Here is a 17,758-nt window from a genome sequence, read left to right as displayed (position 1 = left end):
ATCGCCAAGTTCTCGTAAAAGTTCTTTCGTTTTATCATATATTTAATAATAATAATAATAATAATAATGCTCCCTTCTGTTCTATTAAGAAGAAGACTACACAGCGTTTGGAAAATTAGGTTGTTGTAAAAATCATTGTTATGAAAGAGATGTTTGTGAAAGAGAGACACTTTATATGGAACAAGCTAAGAAGAAAGAACAAATCCACATCTGTGCAACGTGGAAAGCTAGTTTCACGAAAAATAAAGATTCCGACATTGATGCACCGCATGGCATTTAATCAAATTTAGTTCTCCGATTCTACGAAATCACGGACGATACGAGCTAGGAAAACGAGAACTGCGAAATTGATGGAAGTTTTGAAGCTAATTGCAGGATATATATGGATGTATGTTGTTTGCCACGGAATAAATTTAATAAATCAGTTGGCGATTCCGTTTGTGCCGTGCGATTCGACAGGGACGAAGCTGCATTTTTCTCCAAAATACTTCTCTGAACGCGGCTTTTGATTTATAGCGTTTCACACGGTGATTTGTGTTTAATTATAACGCATTGTGCACCGGCAACAGGCCTTTGCCGATTGTAATTGCGATCAATCAATGAAACAGATCGCAGACGTAAACTTAATACGATTATTCAACGGTCATCGATCGCAGTTAGGATCGAACAACGATCGATCAATCAAAACTGTGACATCGAATTTTTAATAACGTCAGATTTTATTAGAATTTATTCGACGTTTCTATAGCTCATCATTCATAAACGAAGAATTAAATATTTTCGAAACGACGAAACGAAGAATTACGTTTCCTCCAGTTCCACGTGTAGCTTTCTATTTATCTCGTCATTTTATGTGATTATCGTTTTATATTGAGGAAACTACGCATTTTTCTATCTTTACATCCTACAGCTGCTTGGTGTCGTAGAATTTGCATAACCAATGTTCCCAATAAATATTACGTAAATAGCTTTATATTTAATTTCTGTGAATAAAAAATGAAGAAATTTTCCTTACAATTCCTTATGTATTAAGTAAATTTGCTACTTTTACGAAAATAATTGAATTAACAAGCTTCTCAACTCGATTTACGAAGAATCAAGAAGAAAAAGATGGATTTACTCGCGTGGAATCTTCTGACGTCAACGCGTACGCGAATTACAACAAACCCAAACAACATCTTCCTTTGCAACAAACTCGTACAATTAGCCGAGTGTTCTACGTGTAGCGTGGAACGAAAAGCAGGTTACAATGGCAGCGAGTAGACTTCCGGTCTGTCGTTGCAGAGAAAATTAACACGGTCCGAGTGGAGGAAATATCTGTGTCGACCACCCAAGTCTGTCACGAGCTCGTGAAGCAAACGTTCTCGCCTTATCGCGTTCATTCTCCGATTGCTTCTTCCTTCGACGATCCATCGGCGGAGAAGTTGCTCCTCCTTCTCGAGGAAAACCGGAAGAACGATCGTAAAGGAGAGGAAGAAAAAAGCGAGAGAGACGCGACAACTTGGCTGGCTGCGCTCTTCTCGTGAAAAGAAACAAACGTACGAGCTGAAGAGAGAAAAAGAGAAGGAGTCGTTCGTTCGCTTCTCTCCGGAAGAATTATTTCCAAGGACGACTCCGGCACATTACTTCCGGTCCGTTTGTTTTCCACGGATAAAACTCGTCGGACGTAGCCGAAAGAAAATAAATAGAGATGATGCGGAACGCGACGATCGAGAGAAATGGGGAAAAAAGTGAGGGATCGAGAGGTTGAACGAGTTGGGGGCGTAGAGGCGGAAGCGGAACCTTCCCGGAAATTGATCAGGGGATCGTAAATATTTGACGAACGGGGGCAAATTTTAATTAAAATTCGCTATTTGAATATTCAGCCGGCTACAAAGAATTTTCTCCGCGGCAAATCAGCTTACCTGATCAGCTCCGCTCTCCGTGCGCTAATTTCCACGGTATCTCTTTAGGTCAACTAATCGTATTTCCCTCCATTTTCCCCTCCGTTCCTCCCATGTTTTCTTCCGCCTGCCGAAATTCGTGTTTCACTCGCAGCGAAAGTATTTGAACATTCCGTAGGAACATTTTATAAATAAACCGTACAGCGGTTTAGAAGAATATTTCAATTATATAGAAGCTTTTTGAGAACAGAGTTAAGTTAGACAAGCTCGCGAAGGTATTTGAGGCCTTGTGGAAACCTTTTGTGGATATATCGCGTGTGTTGTACGAAACGTAGCGAAAGTATTTGAACATTCCGTAGGAACATTTTATAAATAAACCGTACAGTGGTTTAGAAGAATATTTCAATTATATAGGAGCTTTTTGAGAACAGAGTTAAGTTAGACAGGCTCGCGAAGGTATTTGAGGCCTTGTGGAAACCTTTTGTGGCTATATCGCGTGTGTTGTACGATACGTAGCGAAAGTATTTGAACATTCCGTAGGAACATTTTATAAATAAACCGTACAGTAGTCTGGAAGAATATTTCACTTGCATAGGAGCTTTTTGAGAACAGAGTTAAGTTAGACAGGCTCGCGAAGGTATTTGAGGCCTTGTGGGAACCTATTGTGGATATACCGCGTATGTTTGGAAATTTCTGATTGTAATAATATGCAGTATAATGTAATAATTAATTACTGTAATAAGTTACGTAATAACGAGGCAGAATTAATTAATTATGATTATGTTGGCAAAGTTTGGGAGGAGTTTAAAAATATTCCTGGAAGCTACGAAATATTTACTGTACAAGTATACACTTTGCAAACATCACCAAATTATTTGTACCACTAATTAATTGTTCGCTGCATTGGTAAGCCTCGTATAACAACTTTTTGATAAATGTACAGTTGCAATAAATTGTTTGTGACTTTGGTATGCATATTCAGATCGATTAAAAATTTTAGAGCTTGAAAAAGCTTCGTATAACGCGCATAATATATTCATAAAAATTTCCCGTGGCAAATGTGCAAATATTTTCGCGAGTCATTGGAATCGATTTTCCACGACCAACAAGGCGAGATGCAAATTTTAGGAGAAGAGTATGTTAGGTTGATGCTGATTGCAGGACCTCAAATATTCCAGAGATCGAGGTAAAACTTAATTAGAATATCTTAATGAAAACTTTGGGATTATTTGTCTTCGACGAGTTTTTCAGAAATTTTATGAGAAACCTAGCGATTATTTTCGCATGCAGAGAATTTTTATATCCAATCAACATATGTAAAATACGATGTGATATTTTTTGCCACCAAGTCTTTAGTTCTCCACAACGAAAATATCGTGGAAAAACATATATCATCAAACTGGTTTTTCACCATAAAATTTGACACGTTGATCTGCTGAAAAGACTTTAGGTCACGTAAAACGCTATTATCGGCCATGAAAATTCTAGATAAGATTTAATTCATCCAACAACCTCCGATAGAGCTGGTTTTAACTTAAACTTTGCGCTCTCTACTCAACAGCTTATAAGTTTAAAATTCGCCTGATATTTCTTGCACATTAACTAATGAATTTTGAAATTGCGTTTCCAAGTTTCCTACGTCGATTTAAAATAAGAAAACTGCCTTCCATAGCTACACTTTTCACAAGCTACAAATATATGTTAACAGTTTCTTCATTTAAAATTCCTATAGAACCACTGCTACGATACGACAGAAAAGAAAAAGAGACAAAACCGACATGATAAATGTATTTATGATGGTCCGGGTTACTGAAATGAACCTACCTTATATTAAATACCAATGAAAATCATAGTGATCTGTTTATTATCTAGATAATGGGCCCTCGTAATTAGCTTGAATAACTGTACGTGCATATATCACCTGTGACACGTGTACACACGTGCATACGCGTGTAACGCAGATAATGGAGTTCTGCCGGTGATTCCATCTGCTTGCAGCACTAACTTGTTCATATTGTTTCCATCATTTATTCGACATTCACTGGCATCTCTATTCACAGTGTTTCGATTCTCGATTTGTGCAAATTGCACGCAAATACATTTCCGCGTACGTACGATCGCCTCATTGAATCTCGCTTTATTTGCTTCCACGATAAATCCTGTTTTCTAATCTACTGTCTGATTACTCAAAAATCATAAAATATTTGACAAATGAAAGGGAAAAACCATCTTTGTATTCGTATCCCCTTTCATCTTCATTCAATTTAGACGATCAATTTCAAATACTGTGATTTAAAACGTGAACTCTTTGAAACGAAATACTCATCGTATGCAGAGTTCACCTGTAATTATATTGTAGAAGAATTGTGTTTAATTAAACCTAGCAATTATGGGAAAGGCTGTGTTTCCAGAACCGGTTGATTTTCATTATTGTTCTATTGTTAAGTTTCATTTTATTATTTAACTTTCTCTATTTAATTCTTTGCTGATAATCATCCCAAAGGAAATATCCTAATCGTATTGAGCAGATTTTTGCGACAAGCATCGAGATCTAATCTACTGTCTGATACTTAAAAATCATAAAATATTTAACGATATTTTTATTCATATGTCCTTTTCCCTACGAAAGTAAAACATTTTCATTCAATGTAGACGATCAATTTTGATATCAATTTCAGATACTGTGATATAAAACGTGAACTCTTTGAAACAAAATATTCATCGTATCCAGAGTTCATCTGTAATTATATTGTAAAAGAATTGTTAATTTAATTATTTGTTAATTGTAATTAATTAAACCTAGCAATTATGGAAAAAGCTGCGTTTACAGAACCGGTTGATTTTCATTATTGTTCTATTATTAAATTTAAAATAATTATTAACTTTCCCTATTTAATTTATAACGATCGTCTCACTGAATCTCGCTTTATTTGCTTCCACGATAAATCTTGTTTTCTAATCTACTGTCTGATACTTAAAAATCATAAAATATTTGACAAATGAAAGGGAAAAAGCATCTTTTTATTCGTATCCCCTTTCATCTTCATTCAATTTAGACGATCAATTTTGGTATCAATTTCAGATACTGTGATTCAAAACATGAATTCTTTGAAACAAGATATTCATCGTATCATCGTAAGAATTGTTAATTTAATTATTTGTTAATGGTAATTAATTAAACCTAGCAATTATGGAAAAAGCTGCGTTTACAGAACCGGTTAATTTTCACAATTGTTCTATTATTAAGCTTCATTTTATTATTTAATTTTCTCTATTTAATTCTTCAATTTAATTTCTCATAATATCCTAATCGTATTGAGCAGATTTGTGCGAGAAGCATCGAGATTTCACGAAAATGAAATGAGCAGAGAATTTTACAAATACGAACTTCCCATCACACTGAAAATTTCCAAAGAGTTTCCAAACGTTTGCAAGCAAATATAGTCTACATATCAGATATACTACTCTATGTTTTAAAAATATATTTTTCAGAAAATCACACAGCTCGCCTTACGATCTTCGTCGATCGTTTTATCGAGTGGAATTTCTAAACGCAGTATCATTTTTTTTAAGCTTTTCGTTTACTTTTCATCATCTAAATTACGAATATTCTCCGATCTATAGCGTTGCATATCTACGCAACGAGTAATTTTGCAATCGCGATGCTTCCACTTGGTGGAAAAATAAATCGCTGGCCGACCTCGAGGTCAGATCGCCGATTCTTTTATCGATCGATGCTTAATGCAAATTCGTCAACTTTCAACCTCTCCCCTATCGCATAGCTCGTCCTACTTTCATCTATAGTTTAACCACCAACCAAGAAATACCATTTTAACTATAGAATAAAAGTTATATAATTATAATGAAACTTTTCCAGTGAGAAAAAAGAAGTTTTCACCATACAGGAGAAAAAATACACAGTGGCGAACGGAGGAAAATTTAAAATTCATACTCGTGTATAATAACTGCACTAAATTAATCCTAACTTTTTAACTGAACAATTTTTACCATATTGATAACAGGTACGTATATGCTTTTGTCAATTATAACTATATTTTCTAAAATTATAGAATTTTAATGATTCAATCGTTTTTGCCAATTACAATTCATCTTCTAACGTTATAATTTTAATAATAAAGTTATAGTTTCAATAGCTCAATTATTTTTGTCAATCAAACAAATCGATGCTTGTAAAGTTGTAGCGTTTTAATAATTTAATTCTCAAGTTAATTATAATTGTTTCCCTTCTTATTTTCTGCTTATCCATTGCAATCTCATTCAACGATGGAAACTTCATTTCTTATGGTATTTTGCAGACGATAAATGAAGAATTTATTACGTAATAATATTAATTTCTGTTTTCACAATTTTTTTTATTTATGGTGCAATGTTATGATGCTTTTTTCATTATGATGCAACGATAATCTTTCCATTCTGGAATTTGCACAGAGAAGAAACTTCAATTGCAACAAATTGAAATTCTCCATCGACGTTTTCCCTCTTCTTTTAACCTTCTTCCTTTCAATTTCCTTTTATCTTTTACTGCTTAATACGAATATAAGGGAATACTGGGATATTTGTGATTAAAAAAATCTGTCGATCGATGAGTTTCAATCAAGTTAAGATCAATAATTACAGACACGAGGTTCATCGAGTTCAACTTTGCAGTTTAATATATTCGTGCTGGTTATCCGAACGTTTCACCGGGTCCTTTCCCAATTTCGTTTTCCAATTTATAACCCAAGTGTGGGTAGGTAATTTCGCGCACCGTTAATTAATTCGACCCATTTAATTGGCACACAACGTTCACCCACTGACCTAATTCTCGTTTCTATCTGTTTACCAGTCGGACAGCTGCGAATCTATTTCCACATATGTGAACGCAATTCGAATGTAATACAATGTTATTTATTTAATTGATAAGATTTTCAGTGATACCATCTACACCGTCCAATTTGCATTATGTATTTTAATACATCGATATTTCTCTCTCTCTCTCTCTCTCTTAATGTAAATTTTTTTCTAAAAATTCTGCATAAAAGCGGAGTTATATTTTACACTGGATTAATAATTTTCCTATTGCAAGAGTTCAAGCTTTGAATTATTAAGCTCGCAGAGAACAAGCTAAGTCCATTCTTGTTAAATTTTATGAATTTTATGCTACACGAGATGCTTTATTAATTACTCTACTCACTTTGATGCAATTTTATGTTCAAAAAGAAGGATTTTAACATTACACGAGCTGCTAAAATCTGCTGAATCGAGATATTTTGTACAGTGGCAGCTATACACGTACAGTGTACAGTCAGCAAAATTAAGTTTTATTTGTCGTATATTAGACAGTTGTAGAAAAAATAATTATACTTTATGTTTATAATCACATTATGTTTATGTATGCAGGATAAAACAGTGAAATAACTTTAGGAATTCTTCCAAGCATTTTGTACTTTCTCAACTTTCTTTCGCTTATGGTCGCAGTAATTTAACGTTTGAAAGCTTTCAGCAGCCAAGTTGAAATAAAAACAGAGCTCTCGTAACGCAAGATAAAATATCTTATTGACGCAGTGTGAAATTACTCGACCTCAGATTGTTTCTCTGTAAAACAATACGATCAGAGAATAATACGATTCATCGCCTCTTTTCCCTTACAGTCTTTAATTAATAGACGAATTTCCGTTATTTTTTAGTTTCATTCCCTTTATGAGCTACGACGTTGCGTATGCAAATTTTTCTTAACACATGCAGACTTGGTATATACATATGATCGTAAGAGAACTCACGCTTGGCTAGGGTAATTGAAATGTTCATTACCGTATCAATTATTCCGTTCAATTATCGAGACCGTGTAGAGGCCGAGATTGAAACATAAACGTAAATTACAGCCTCCTCTAATCGCACGCGGTTGTATTCTACAGCTTCGACTAGTTTCCACCGGGAATGGGAATGTGTGAGCTCGCAACTGTATTCCGAACTCGATTTTCACCGACGAATCCGTTCGCTAACAACATTGGGAACGTCTAACATAATATTCAAGGAGATTTGTTCAAACGGCGGCAAATTGAATGAAATTTTAATTCAAAATTACTCGCACGCCTAACTACTGTTCTTTTTATCTTCCAACGCACGGTGCCTGCTCGAAAGTTGCCAGCATTTTCTATTAGATTTTCAACGAACATTTGCTCATAATATGTGCCCTTAATATTATTTAAACAATGTAAAAATCTTTGGAGAAGCTATTAACAGCTCTAAGAATTATTAACTTATTCTAAATTTTATATAACAAAGAACGTGTAATGAATACGTTAAATATTAATATAATAAAATATGCACGCGATTATTCCTAGGGAAAGGAACATAATATTTATATAATAATCCATCTGCCTTCGACTTTTTACAACAATCTTTGCAACGCTTGTACATGAGTTATTTGTCTGGCACTGAACATTCCAGCACGTAACCGCATCAAACATAGTTGAAGCTGTAAAGCACACGCTGATCGAGTCGAAATAAACGCGTTTCAAACACATTGGAAATTAGTTGATTAAATTAAAGTGGAAATTATTCGTTTCGATTTCGCGATATTTCCAGGTTCAATTAGAGAACGTTCACTCTGAGAAATTGCATAAATGTTTCCACTGACTGTAATTATGTCGATGACGGTGTCTGATGTATTTTACAGGATTTTATCAGAATTCAGCTTTATACGTAATTCGTAAACAACATTTACGTTATCATTTCGTTAATCATTACAATATTAATACATTGTTATATCGACGCGATTGTCTGGCTATTTAAATTTTTCCCAAGATCATCCGCCACTCTAATCTGGTTTTTGGCCCAACAGCCGAAGAAACGCGTTCCCCTAACTCTTGGCTTATTCGAAATTTCAGAGACACTGCAATTGGAAACAACTCGTTGGCAACTTGCAAGCATGCAGTGTTGTTTCAACGTACATAAGCTGCTCGCATTCGCGGTTCCAGTTTGCAGAAGGGCGAAACGTCTGGTGACGCGAAGCACACATTGGACTCGGGTAAAATGGAGCGAGCAGACAGCTGCATTGATTAAATAACGAACACAGAGCGTGCCGACTTTCCTCCAATGGAAACTGCAACGCTCGTCGCAGTATTATGGAGAAATAAACGGCAGAACGTATGACAAGATACACCCCGACAATTATCACTCTAAGCTTCCACTCTTGCTACCATCTTTTTATCGTTTTCTTTCTTCTTCTACGACGACACAAATGTTGTTATCTTTTTATCATTCTATGTTGAGCAGCTAATATTTTCCCTCGTGATGACAAGGATTATCTTCGACATTCTTTTGTGACTTGCTTCTAACCATGCTTTATACAGTACAAGATAGATATTGGTCAGATGTCTCTTAGGACATTATTTTCTAAAATTATCTTGCACCCATCTTCTCAATTACTCGTTGCTCTATCGCCATCAAAGAGTTCAATGCGAAAAATGTAGAGAACAGCTCATCCTTTGTGTAATGTCCAGACGTGCACGCCTTTCTTAAACAAACATTATGTTTTAATTATCCGGTAATCTACAAAATTCATGTAATGTGCAGAACTGCACAAAATCTGCAAAGGTGTAGGAAATATTTAAAATACTCGAGTACTCGACATAATATTTGCAGAGCGAAACAAACCTGCTGCTACTTAAGTTAAGTAAAAATGTGAATTTACAAATGTAAATTCTGCCGTGAGGATCGAGCAGAAGACTCTGCAGGCGTTCTTTCGATAACAGTTTGGTCCATGGGAATCTTTCAATGCAAAAATCAGTTTACGGGAACCTAGCATCCAGTTAGGAACGGCAAGCAAACTATTGTTTCACGATTGAGTATTATATGCACTGGTGCAACGTCTAGCGTCTTTCTCTGTTCCAGCAGCACCTTCCGCCGGAGGACTCGAAGCTCCGGGCGAGCTATGAATTATGAATACACGTGGCGTCTATTTTCGTTCGATTTGAATTTTTACAGTCAATTTATTCCATGGCGGAAAAACCAGCCGAATGAACCGATGAATTACGATCGTGCACGGGATGAGCAAGGTCGTTGGAATTTTCATGCGTTATCGCGTGCCACGGAACCGGCGGATTTCAATTTGCTCTGAGCACCGCCAATGCCTCGCACGTTGCTACTAAGAATCCACGATGCACACGAACGATATTTATTTTAAGAGCGACAGTTTATAGTTTCGCAATGATCTGAGATCGCGTCGTTCTCTTAGTCTGCGCAGTTTGCCGATCTTGTCGGCACATTTCCTAAGCTTAGAGCGGCTGTTGCAGGTGTCAGATTCCCCAGACTGAGAAAGAAGAACTGTGTCATAATTTTGTACCTAAACAGTGAACTGAACATTTACCAACGCGTCGTTTCTACTTCTGATTTTAAGTTGAGCAAGCGCCCGGATGCCTCTGAGTGGCAGTGTATTGCACATAACAATAGTAATAATAATAACAATTAATATTATATACAATAACAATAACAGAGAAGAAAATAAAGCGGCGTTCTCTGTTAAAACTAAGTGAACGCTCGCATACTTAGTTAACGTAACGATTTCAACACAAGGTACAAAAGTAGCAAAGTCTAAATCTGACAACAGCAAATCCCCTTTCGTTTTTTCTTAGCCTAGCCGCGAGTCTCATAACTAATTAAATCACGAAACAGCTCGTCGAAAGGCTTTTGGTTTTAGACCAGCATCCCTCCCTTGGCAAAGCTTCTTCTTTGAATATTACGCTGTTGATGGCACTGCGGTAAGAGAAACAACTTCACCGCAAAAAGGCTGAAATGCTTTACGTAACGAAATATTCTTTTACAGTATTCTGCTGTGTTATTTCTACCGGTACTACGATATTCTCGGATCTCTAACGAGACCGGCTTAAACAATACCGGCAGGTAACCAACGCTGCAGGCAGTTTTCCCAAAAAGGTAGCATTATTAACTAAGAACTTGGCAAGTATCGAGCTGGCGAAAATCTGACCAAAGTTCATCCTCGCGTTTTCTTCGTTAAGCCTCGATGTAATTTCGTCGTATCTTTTGAAGAACGAGATTTGAAACTGCGACGTTCGTCGATTCGTAAATCAAAGCTGCTCGTCGAGTATCAGCTGCTGTGATAAGAAGGCAGCACGGATCATCTGAGCACGTCGATTAAAAAGCGATGGAAATGAAATCGCTTTTTTCGGTAGTGCTATAAATTCGTAGTCGGTTAATAGTCGTAGTAATAAATTCAACTTTTTACCACTGGCAGTTTTGTAGCGGCAAAAACAGCGAACGTTTTGAAATTGAGAGTTGCACGGTTGATGAGCACGTTGGGATCTTTCAGCGCTGTGAGTTTCGTACGTGATAAAAACGGAGCTTCACTCCGCTCACGATTATGTCGATTGTAAATCGGTTTGTTTTTTTTTTTTTTTTTTTTGCATTACAACTCTTTGATAAAGCTTCAAATATGATTTATATGTAAAATATTATACGTTTGTACGTATATCTGGCGTATGAAGTAAACGAATACGAAACCTATTTTTTATTTCTTTTCCGATAAATGCGATTTAAATGCCGTTGGCTCGTTATCGGTGCGAAGCTTTCTATTAGGAAGGAACTTGCGAAAAATTGGAAACACGTCGACTCACCTTTTCCTTGTCCCCGATGTGAATCAGCATCTTCGCTTTGCCCTCTTCCAGGTAGATCTGCAGTCGATCCGAACTGTTTTCCAAACTCGTTGCTAGCAGAAGACCACGTGGTCTGGTGGTTTTGAAGCGAACTACAATCTCCTCGGTCTGAGTTTTCGAATCCTCTGGCATCAACGCTGTCATTTGTTGCGTCCCGTTCAGGTGCAACGTTGACGCGTCTGGATGAAAGCAGAGACAAGATCAGCTGATTTGTACGAACGTAAATGCGCTGATGATATTTTGGCTTATTCCGTAAAAGTCTTTCTTTTGCAAACAATGCATCTCTATACAATTTTATACGTTTTTATACAATGGAAGCTAATCTATAAAACGTGTGTGTTTTTAATTACAACAAAATAGATCATATGTAATTTAATAAAAATAATATAAAGCAAAGCGCATTTGTTATTTCCCAAATAAAAAATAACGTAATAATATGGTGTATGTAATTTCGTTTATTTCGATAAAAATCGAGGATAACGAAATAACGTGAATAAAAGTAATGGAAATAAATGTGCTGCTATTACGCCTCTAATAATATTGCATTAGAATGCATTATCTTATTATATCGCAGGATTATTACGTTACACTGGAAACTCGTTGCTCGGATAATTTCAATAACATGATTAAAACTCCATCGTGAAAATCATGATTTTCGTTAGGAACGCAATTACGCTACGTATTAACAAGTAAGCATAACTGTACGCATGTTCTCTTTACGATTGCCATTAAACGTATGAAGTTTTTAAATATCGCAGTATCGTACGAGGTGCACGGAGCAAGCGACGTTATAAGAAAAATTCTTTACCTTTTCCACAAGTAGGGCCAGTGTATTGTGTTCCGGTACAATCGCAGTGAAACCTGTTCCAACCCTCGAGACAATGGCTACCGTGCATGCAGGGTTGTGAAGCACAGTGGGACGTTTGAGTGTGACAAGCCGGTCTGACAGCTCCTGCAAAATTGTCCAGAGAAACGAAATTACGTAGACAGTGACAATTGCTCTTGGTTCAAGTTTTCCCATCCCACTGAACACTTCACTGACACCAGTGACATCGTATACGACCAGTAACGTTGTTAGGCGAATAATTACTATACTATTTTTGTGATTTAATAATCGGTAGACTACATCAGCGAAACATCAGGATTATACGAGGATTATAAGGATAGAAAATTATTAAAAGCGATTTTGAAATATTCGCAGTTGTATTGGGATGGCAACTAAGTGATTGCGGATTTTGTCGATAGATAGTAATGACAAAATCCGCAATCACTTAGTTTCCAAGTCAATAGACGAACAAAAGTACGTGGACGAATTAAAATAGAAATGGAAAATTCATATTATAAATATCAAATTGGACATTAGGTTCGACGAATAATTACTATAATAATTAATATACTATTTTTGTGATTTAATAATCGGTAGACTACATCAGCGAAATATCAGGATTATACGAGGATTATAAGGATAGAAAATTATTAAAAGCGATTTTGAAATATTCGCAGTTGTATTGGGATGGCAACTAAGTGATTGCGGATTTTGTCAATAGATGGTAATGACAAAATCCGCAATCACTTAGTTTCCAAGCCAACAGACGAACGAAAGTACGTGGACGAATTAAAATAGAAATGGAGCACGACGGAATTAAATAATAAAGACTGTCGCGTTCAAAATGGAAAATTCATATTACAAATATCAAATTGGACATTAGGTTCGACGAATAATTACTATAATAATTAATATACTATTTTTGTGATTTAATAATCGACAGACTACATCAGCGAAATATCAGGATTATACGAGGATTATAAAGATAGAAAATTATTAAAAGCGATTTTGAAATATTCGCAGTTGTATTGGGATGGCAACTAAGTGATTGCGGATTTTGTCATTACCCTCTTATGACAAAACCCGCAGTCATTTAGTTTCCAAGCCAACAGACGAACGAAAGTACGTGGACGAATTAAAATAGAAATGGAGCACGACGGGATTAAATTACACAGACGACTGTCGCGCTCAAAATGGAAAATTCGTATTATAAATATCAAATTGGGTATTAGGTTCGAATTGAAATTTTCGTGAAATATTCACCGAGGATCAATATTACGTAAGATTAATTCTAAATGTTGGCTTGCAGCTTAAATAAATATTCAGTTTATAAATATCGAATGACAGTATGAACGGAAGTCCGTTCTATGTGTAATTAATAATCGATGACCGATTCGGATTAACCAAATCCACACGGAAGGATATTTTTCCAGATGTACACACTGGTATGAAAGTGTTAAATGCTGATGAATATCGTTGAACAAAGTAATGTTACGTATATCAGTGCGAATAGTGAATATATTTTTTAATTAATAAAATATGTAAAAAGTAACATTTACGTAAAGAACAGAATTAGTGAACGTGTCTGAGTATTCGATAAATAACGAAAGAGAGTATTGGTTGAACAGATGCTGTGGTGTCCGAGTGGTTAAGGAGTCAGACTCGAAATCTGATGGGCTATGCCCGCACAGGTTCGAATCCTGTCCGCAGCGAAAACTTTTTTTACCATTAAAAATACATTTTTTTTGTTCCGATTTTTTATCTTCTTACTTTTCAACCATTTTTAGCAACAATAAACAACATTCAAATATTTAAATAAAATATTTAACCATTAATATCGTTGTTTTTATTTCTTCTACCTTACTACTGTTCGATGCTTTGTCATGTTTCATTTTGTTTTTCTTAAAAAAAGGGGGAGAAAAAGGTAGTTACATGTTGCAACAATATTAATGTTAATTAATATTATAGTTTATAATAGAAATTTCATATAATTATATGTATACAATGTATGTTTTGTATAGTATGAATATTGATATAATAATACGTGTATGTCAATGTTCAGTAACATTATTTTTATTGGTTTTGCGTGCAGCAAGATTATTCTACTGTGGAGGTAAACATGTTTCTTTAATGGTAAAAAATGGAGAAACTGGTAAACACAGTATGTGTACTATACATATTGTACGATACACGAAGGAATACAATTAGGTCAACATTTTGCGGCTGTTTTGCATAAAGTAGAACGCTATTATAAAAACTACTTTATTATATTTTTGCAGTATATCGTCCTCTTCTATATCGATATAAGCAATATTTTATACTATCTTTTTAAACCTATTCTCCAAACAAAAATGTATCATTAAAGAATTTTATAATTGAGTAATACATTAAATAAATGTCACGATGTTACAATGAAAAATAGATCAAACTCCAATGAAAAATCTTTACTGTTACAATATTTATCTATTCATAACAAATCAATAAACTCGATAAGACAAACAAAATGATTAATTGACTCTTGAATGAATCAATAAAATTATATAGCTTACTAACACCAAGTACTAATTTTATGAATTAAATAATCGAAACATTATTATCATTAATTTCCAAAAGAAAAAAAATCTGTGATACCACCAATAATTCCTAAAATTAATATTTTGAATTAAAAGTGATTTTAAAAAAGGAAACTCGATAAGACAAACAAAATGATCAATTAACTCTTGAATGAATCAATAAAATTATATAGCTTACTAACATCAAGTACTAATTTTATGAATTAAAGAATCGAAACATAATCATTAATTTCCAAAAGAAAAAAAAAAAAAATCTATGATACCACCAATAATTCCTAAAATTAATATTTTCAATTAAAAGTGATTTTAAAAAAGGAAACTCGATAAGACAAACAAAATGATCAATTAACTCTTGAACGAATCAATAAAATTATATAGCTTACTAACACCAAGTACTAATTTTATGAATTAAAGAATCGAAACATTATAATCATTAATTTCCAAAAGAAAAAAAATCTGTGATACCACCAATAATTCCTAAAATTATTATTTTCAATTAAACGTGATTTTGAAGAAGGAAACTTAAATTTTCGTAATTCCTCCATGGAATCTCTTCCACTATAAGATATATATACAATCCTGACACAACAAATTGCAATCTGGCGTAAAGTATACTTTGCGAACTTCGATGTTTCGAGGATCAGCGATCAGAAGATTGACAAGCTACGTTATTCTCAACGAAATGGAAAGTCGATGTTCGCACTCGACTATAAAATATGGAATATTCTCTTACCAGAATCCTGTTGCTGAGCGTATCCAGCTATATCTATTGGTTGGCCGTTTATGACAAGATCCCTCATGCAACCGACGTAACCCTGTCTCAAGGCACCTGTCCATAGTACTGGAGGGACTGTTAGGGGTGCAAATGGAGCACCCACACCGCCGATATACAGCAATCCATCGAGATCTAATTGCGTGGAATCACCTGAAACACGAAACGTTACGCTGTTATTTATTTAATTTACCAGCGAGGAAATTATAATTATAAATGGCGTACATTTATTTTATAATTTGTTACATGAGCATATTTAAACGTAGATCTTTCACGACGAAATATTTCCTGTAAAAAGCAATTTATAAATATGTAGCTACTCTTAAGCAACGAAACGATAAAGTTACTGTAGCAGATTATAAATAATATCAACCTGGCAATATTTATCCGCCGAAGAGAGTCAATTTTTCTTCCAAACGCTACAACTTCTCAATCTTTCCTCTTTCAAAAATAGCTCGAGTCTTTCGAAAAAGATTTCTTCGCACTTTCGCGCTCTGACTACTCTCACACATGCTACACTGTCAAAGTACATCTGACACTGTCAAACCACAGAATCTGAATTAAAGAAATTACGTTTGTACTTGAAGATTGTCCTATTTACATTGCAAATAGTTCCCCAGTCTCATACAACCGGTAATTAGCATAAACAGTATTCTTAAAAATCACTTGCTCCTATTGTTCTTACACGAGAATATTTCTTCTCAAGTTACTTAATATTACGTCAAATATAAATAAATAATTGTAAAGAAATTTGCTTCTTTTACTGTTTGTTAGGGGAAAACAAAGCTGGAAATTGTCGAGCGTGCATGTGTGCGTTAATTAACCGTTTCTTCCCTTCGCTGCTCGTTTTTCCAATTTCTAATCGGACATCGTGAGCGATACAAACGGAACGTATCGGTGACAAATGTAAAACGGTGCGTGATGAATCGACGCGTTCACGTAGTGCGTAATTCATACGCGTTCGTTCTTTCACGATCGGTGTTCGACCCGTGACGCGTGAAATTCGTTACCAATATATCCTTCGAAAGTTTGCGTGATGTATGTGACAGTGTGTCATCGTTTGTACGGATTTTTATTTCTTTTTTTTTTTTTTCTCTCTCAAGGCAAATATTTTTACAACGCACGTTGTTGTAGTGCGAAGTAACAGCGCTCGTAACAATTATAAATAGTTTAGTCGACGTGATATAAAATCCAATGTTGCAACAATTGAACTTGAAGCTTGAAAATATATCTCGTTTTCAATATCATGACCATTCTCAATGTAACACATAAATACTAATATACATAATATTTAATTAATTTAATAAGATATTCGATTAAATTTTTATCCAGACAATTTCTTATTCGAATAAATCCTACGGGATATTTGTTCGTTACTGACGAATAAAATTTCATCCTTAATTTTTATTCGTTGTCTGCTGTTAAAATAGAAGTTCGCCTAACGCCGATCGTATCAAGAAAATCGTAGACTCACAGTGTGAAGTGACCATTGGTATTCTAAAACGATTAAAAGAAAGAATTAAAAAGAAGAAGACGTTACGACCAATTGCCCTTCTTATTATTCGAATCTCAGGTGGCTGCTATAAAGTGAGTACTTCGTAGCACTTTCCACTTAGGTCTCAGTCGAAAATTTCGCCTTAATCCAGACCATGCCGCTCTACTTTATCACACATAATCTCCCTTACGAAACATCTCTACGTTCTAGTAATTATCCTCGTTATCTGCCATTTACGATCCTCTCATTACGCACTCAAGCAGCGAAAACGCGCCATCTCCCAGACGAGGTTGTTCGAAAGGGCTCCAACTATGCCTAATTGTTCTGCCTGACGCTCACGAGCCCCGCGTTTAATCCTGCGTTAATTAAACGCCGATGAAATTATTTTACTTGCGATACTTTTATTTCATTGAGGAAAAATTTATTTTCCTTTTGTTTCATATGTTTTATTGTTAGTTGAAAGCAACGCATCTTAGTCCTGGGTATTCACAGTCAGATAGCGAGACGACTCTTGGAAGGCTTAGTGGCCAGCGAC

The 17,758-nt window shown here is 35.2% G+C and overlaps 1 protein-coding gene and 1 non-coding gene across 12 annotated transcripts in view; one reads left to right on the top strand and one right to left on the bottom strand.

The window, feature by feature from the left end:
• Nucleotides 1-17,758, bottom strand: part of Nrx-1 (neurexin 1) — a 629,819-nt gene that overhangs the window by 133,199 nt on the left and 478,862 nt on the right. For all 11 annotated transcript variants that reach the window (XM_069131031.1, XM_069131033.1, XM_069131034.1 and 8 more), the window contains 3 exons: nt 15,690-15,881; nt 12,366-12,509; nt 11,519-11,736 (listed from right to left, as the gene is read on the bottom strand). In XM_069131031.1, the coding sequence (XP_068987132.1) occupies nt 11,519-11,736; nt 12,366-12,509; nt 15,690-15,881 (554 nt within the window). The remainder of the gene's footprint in view (nt 1-11,518; nt 11,737-12,365; nt 12,510-15,689; nt 15,882-17,758) is intronic.
• Nucleotides 14,014-14,095, top strand: TRNAS-CGA (transfer RNA serine (anticodon CGA)). Its single transcript has one exon. It is a non-coding gene; the product is annotated as a tRNA-Ser (tRNA).

Source organism: Bombus flavifrons, chromosome 17, assembly GCF_040668555.2.
Source record: "Bombus flavifrons isolate JBK064 chromosome 17, iyBomFlav1_principal, whole genome shotgun sequence".
In the NCBI taxonomy this organism is placed as follows: Eukaryota; Metazoa; Arthropoda; class Insecta; order Hymenoptera; family Apidae; genus Bombus; species Bombus flavifrons.
The sequence above is the reverse complement of the archived record's forward strand: the minus strand, read 5'-3'. Positions and strand labels throughout refer to the sequence as shown.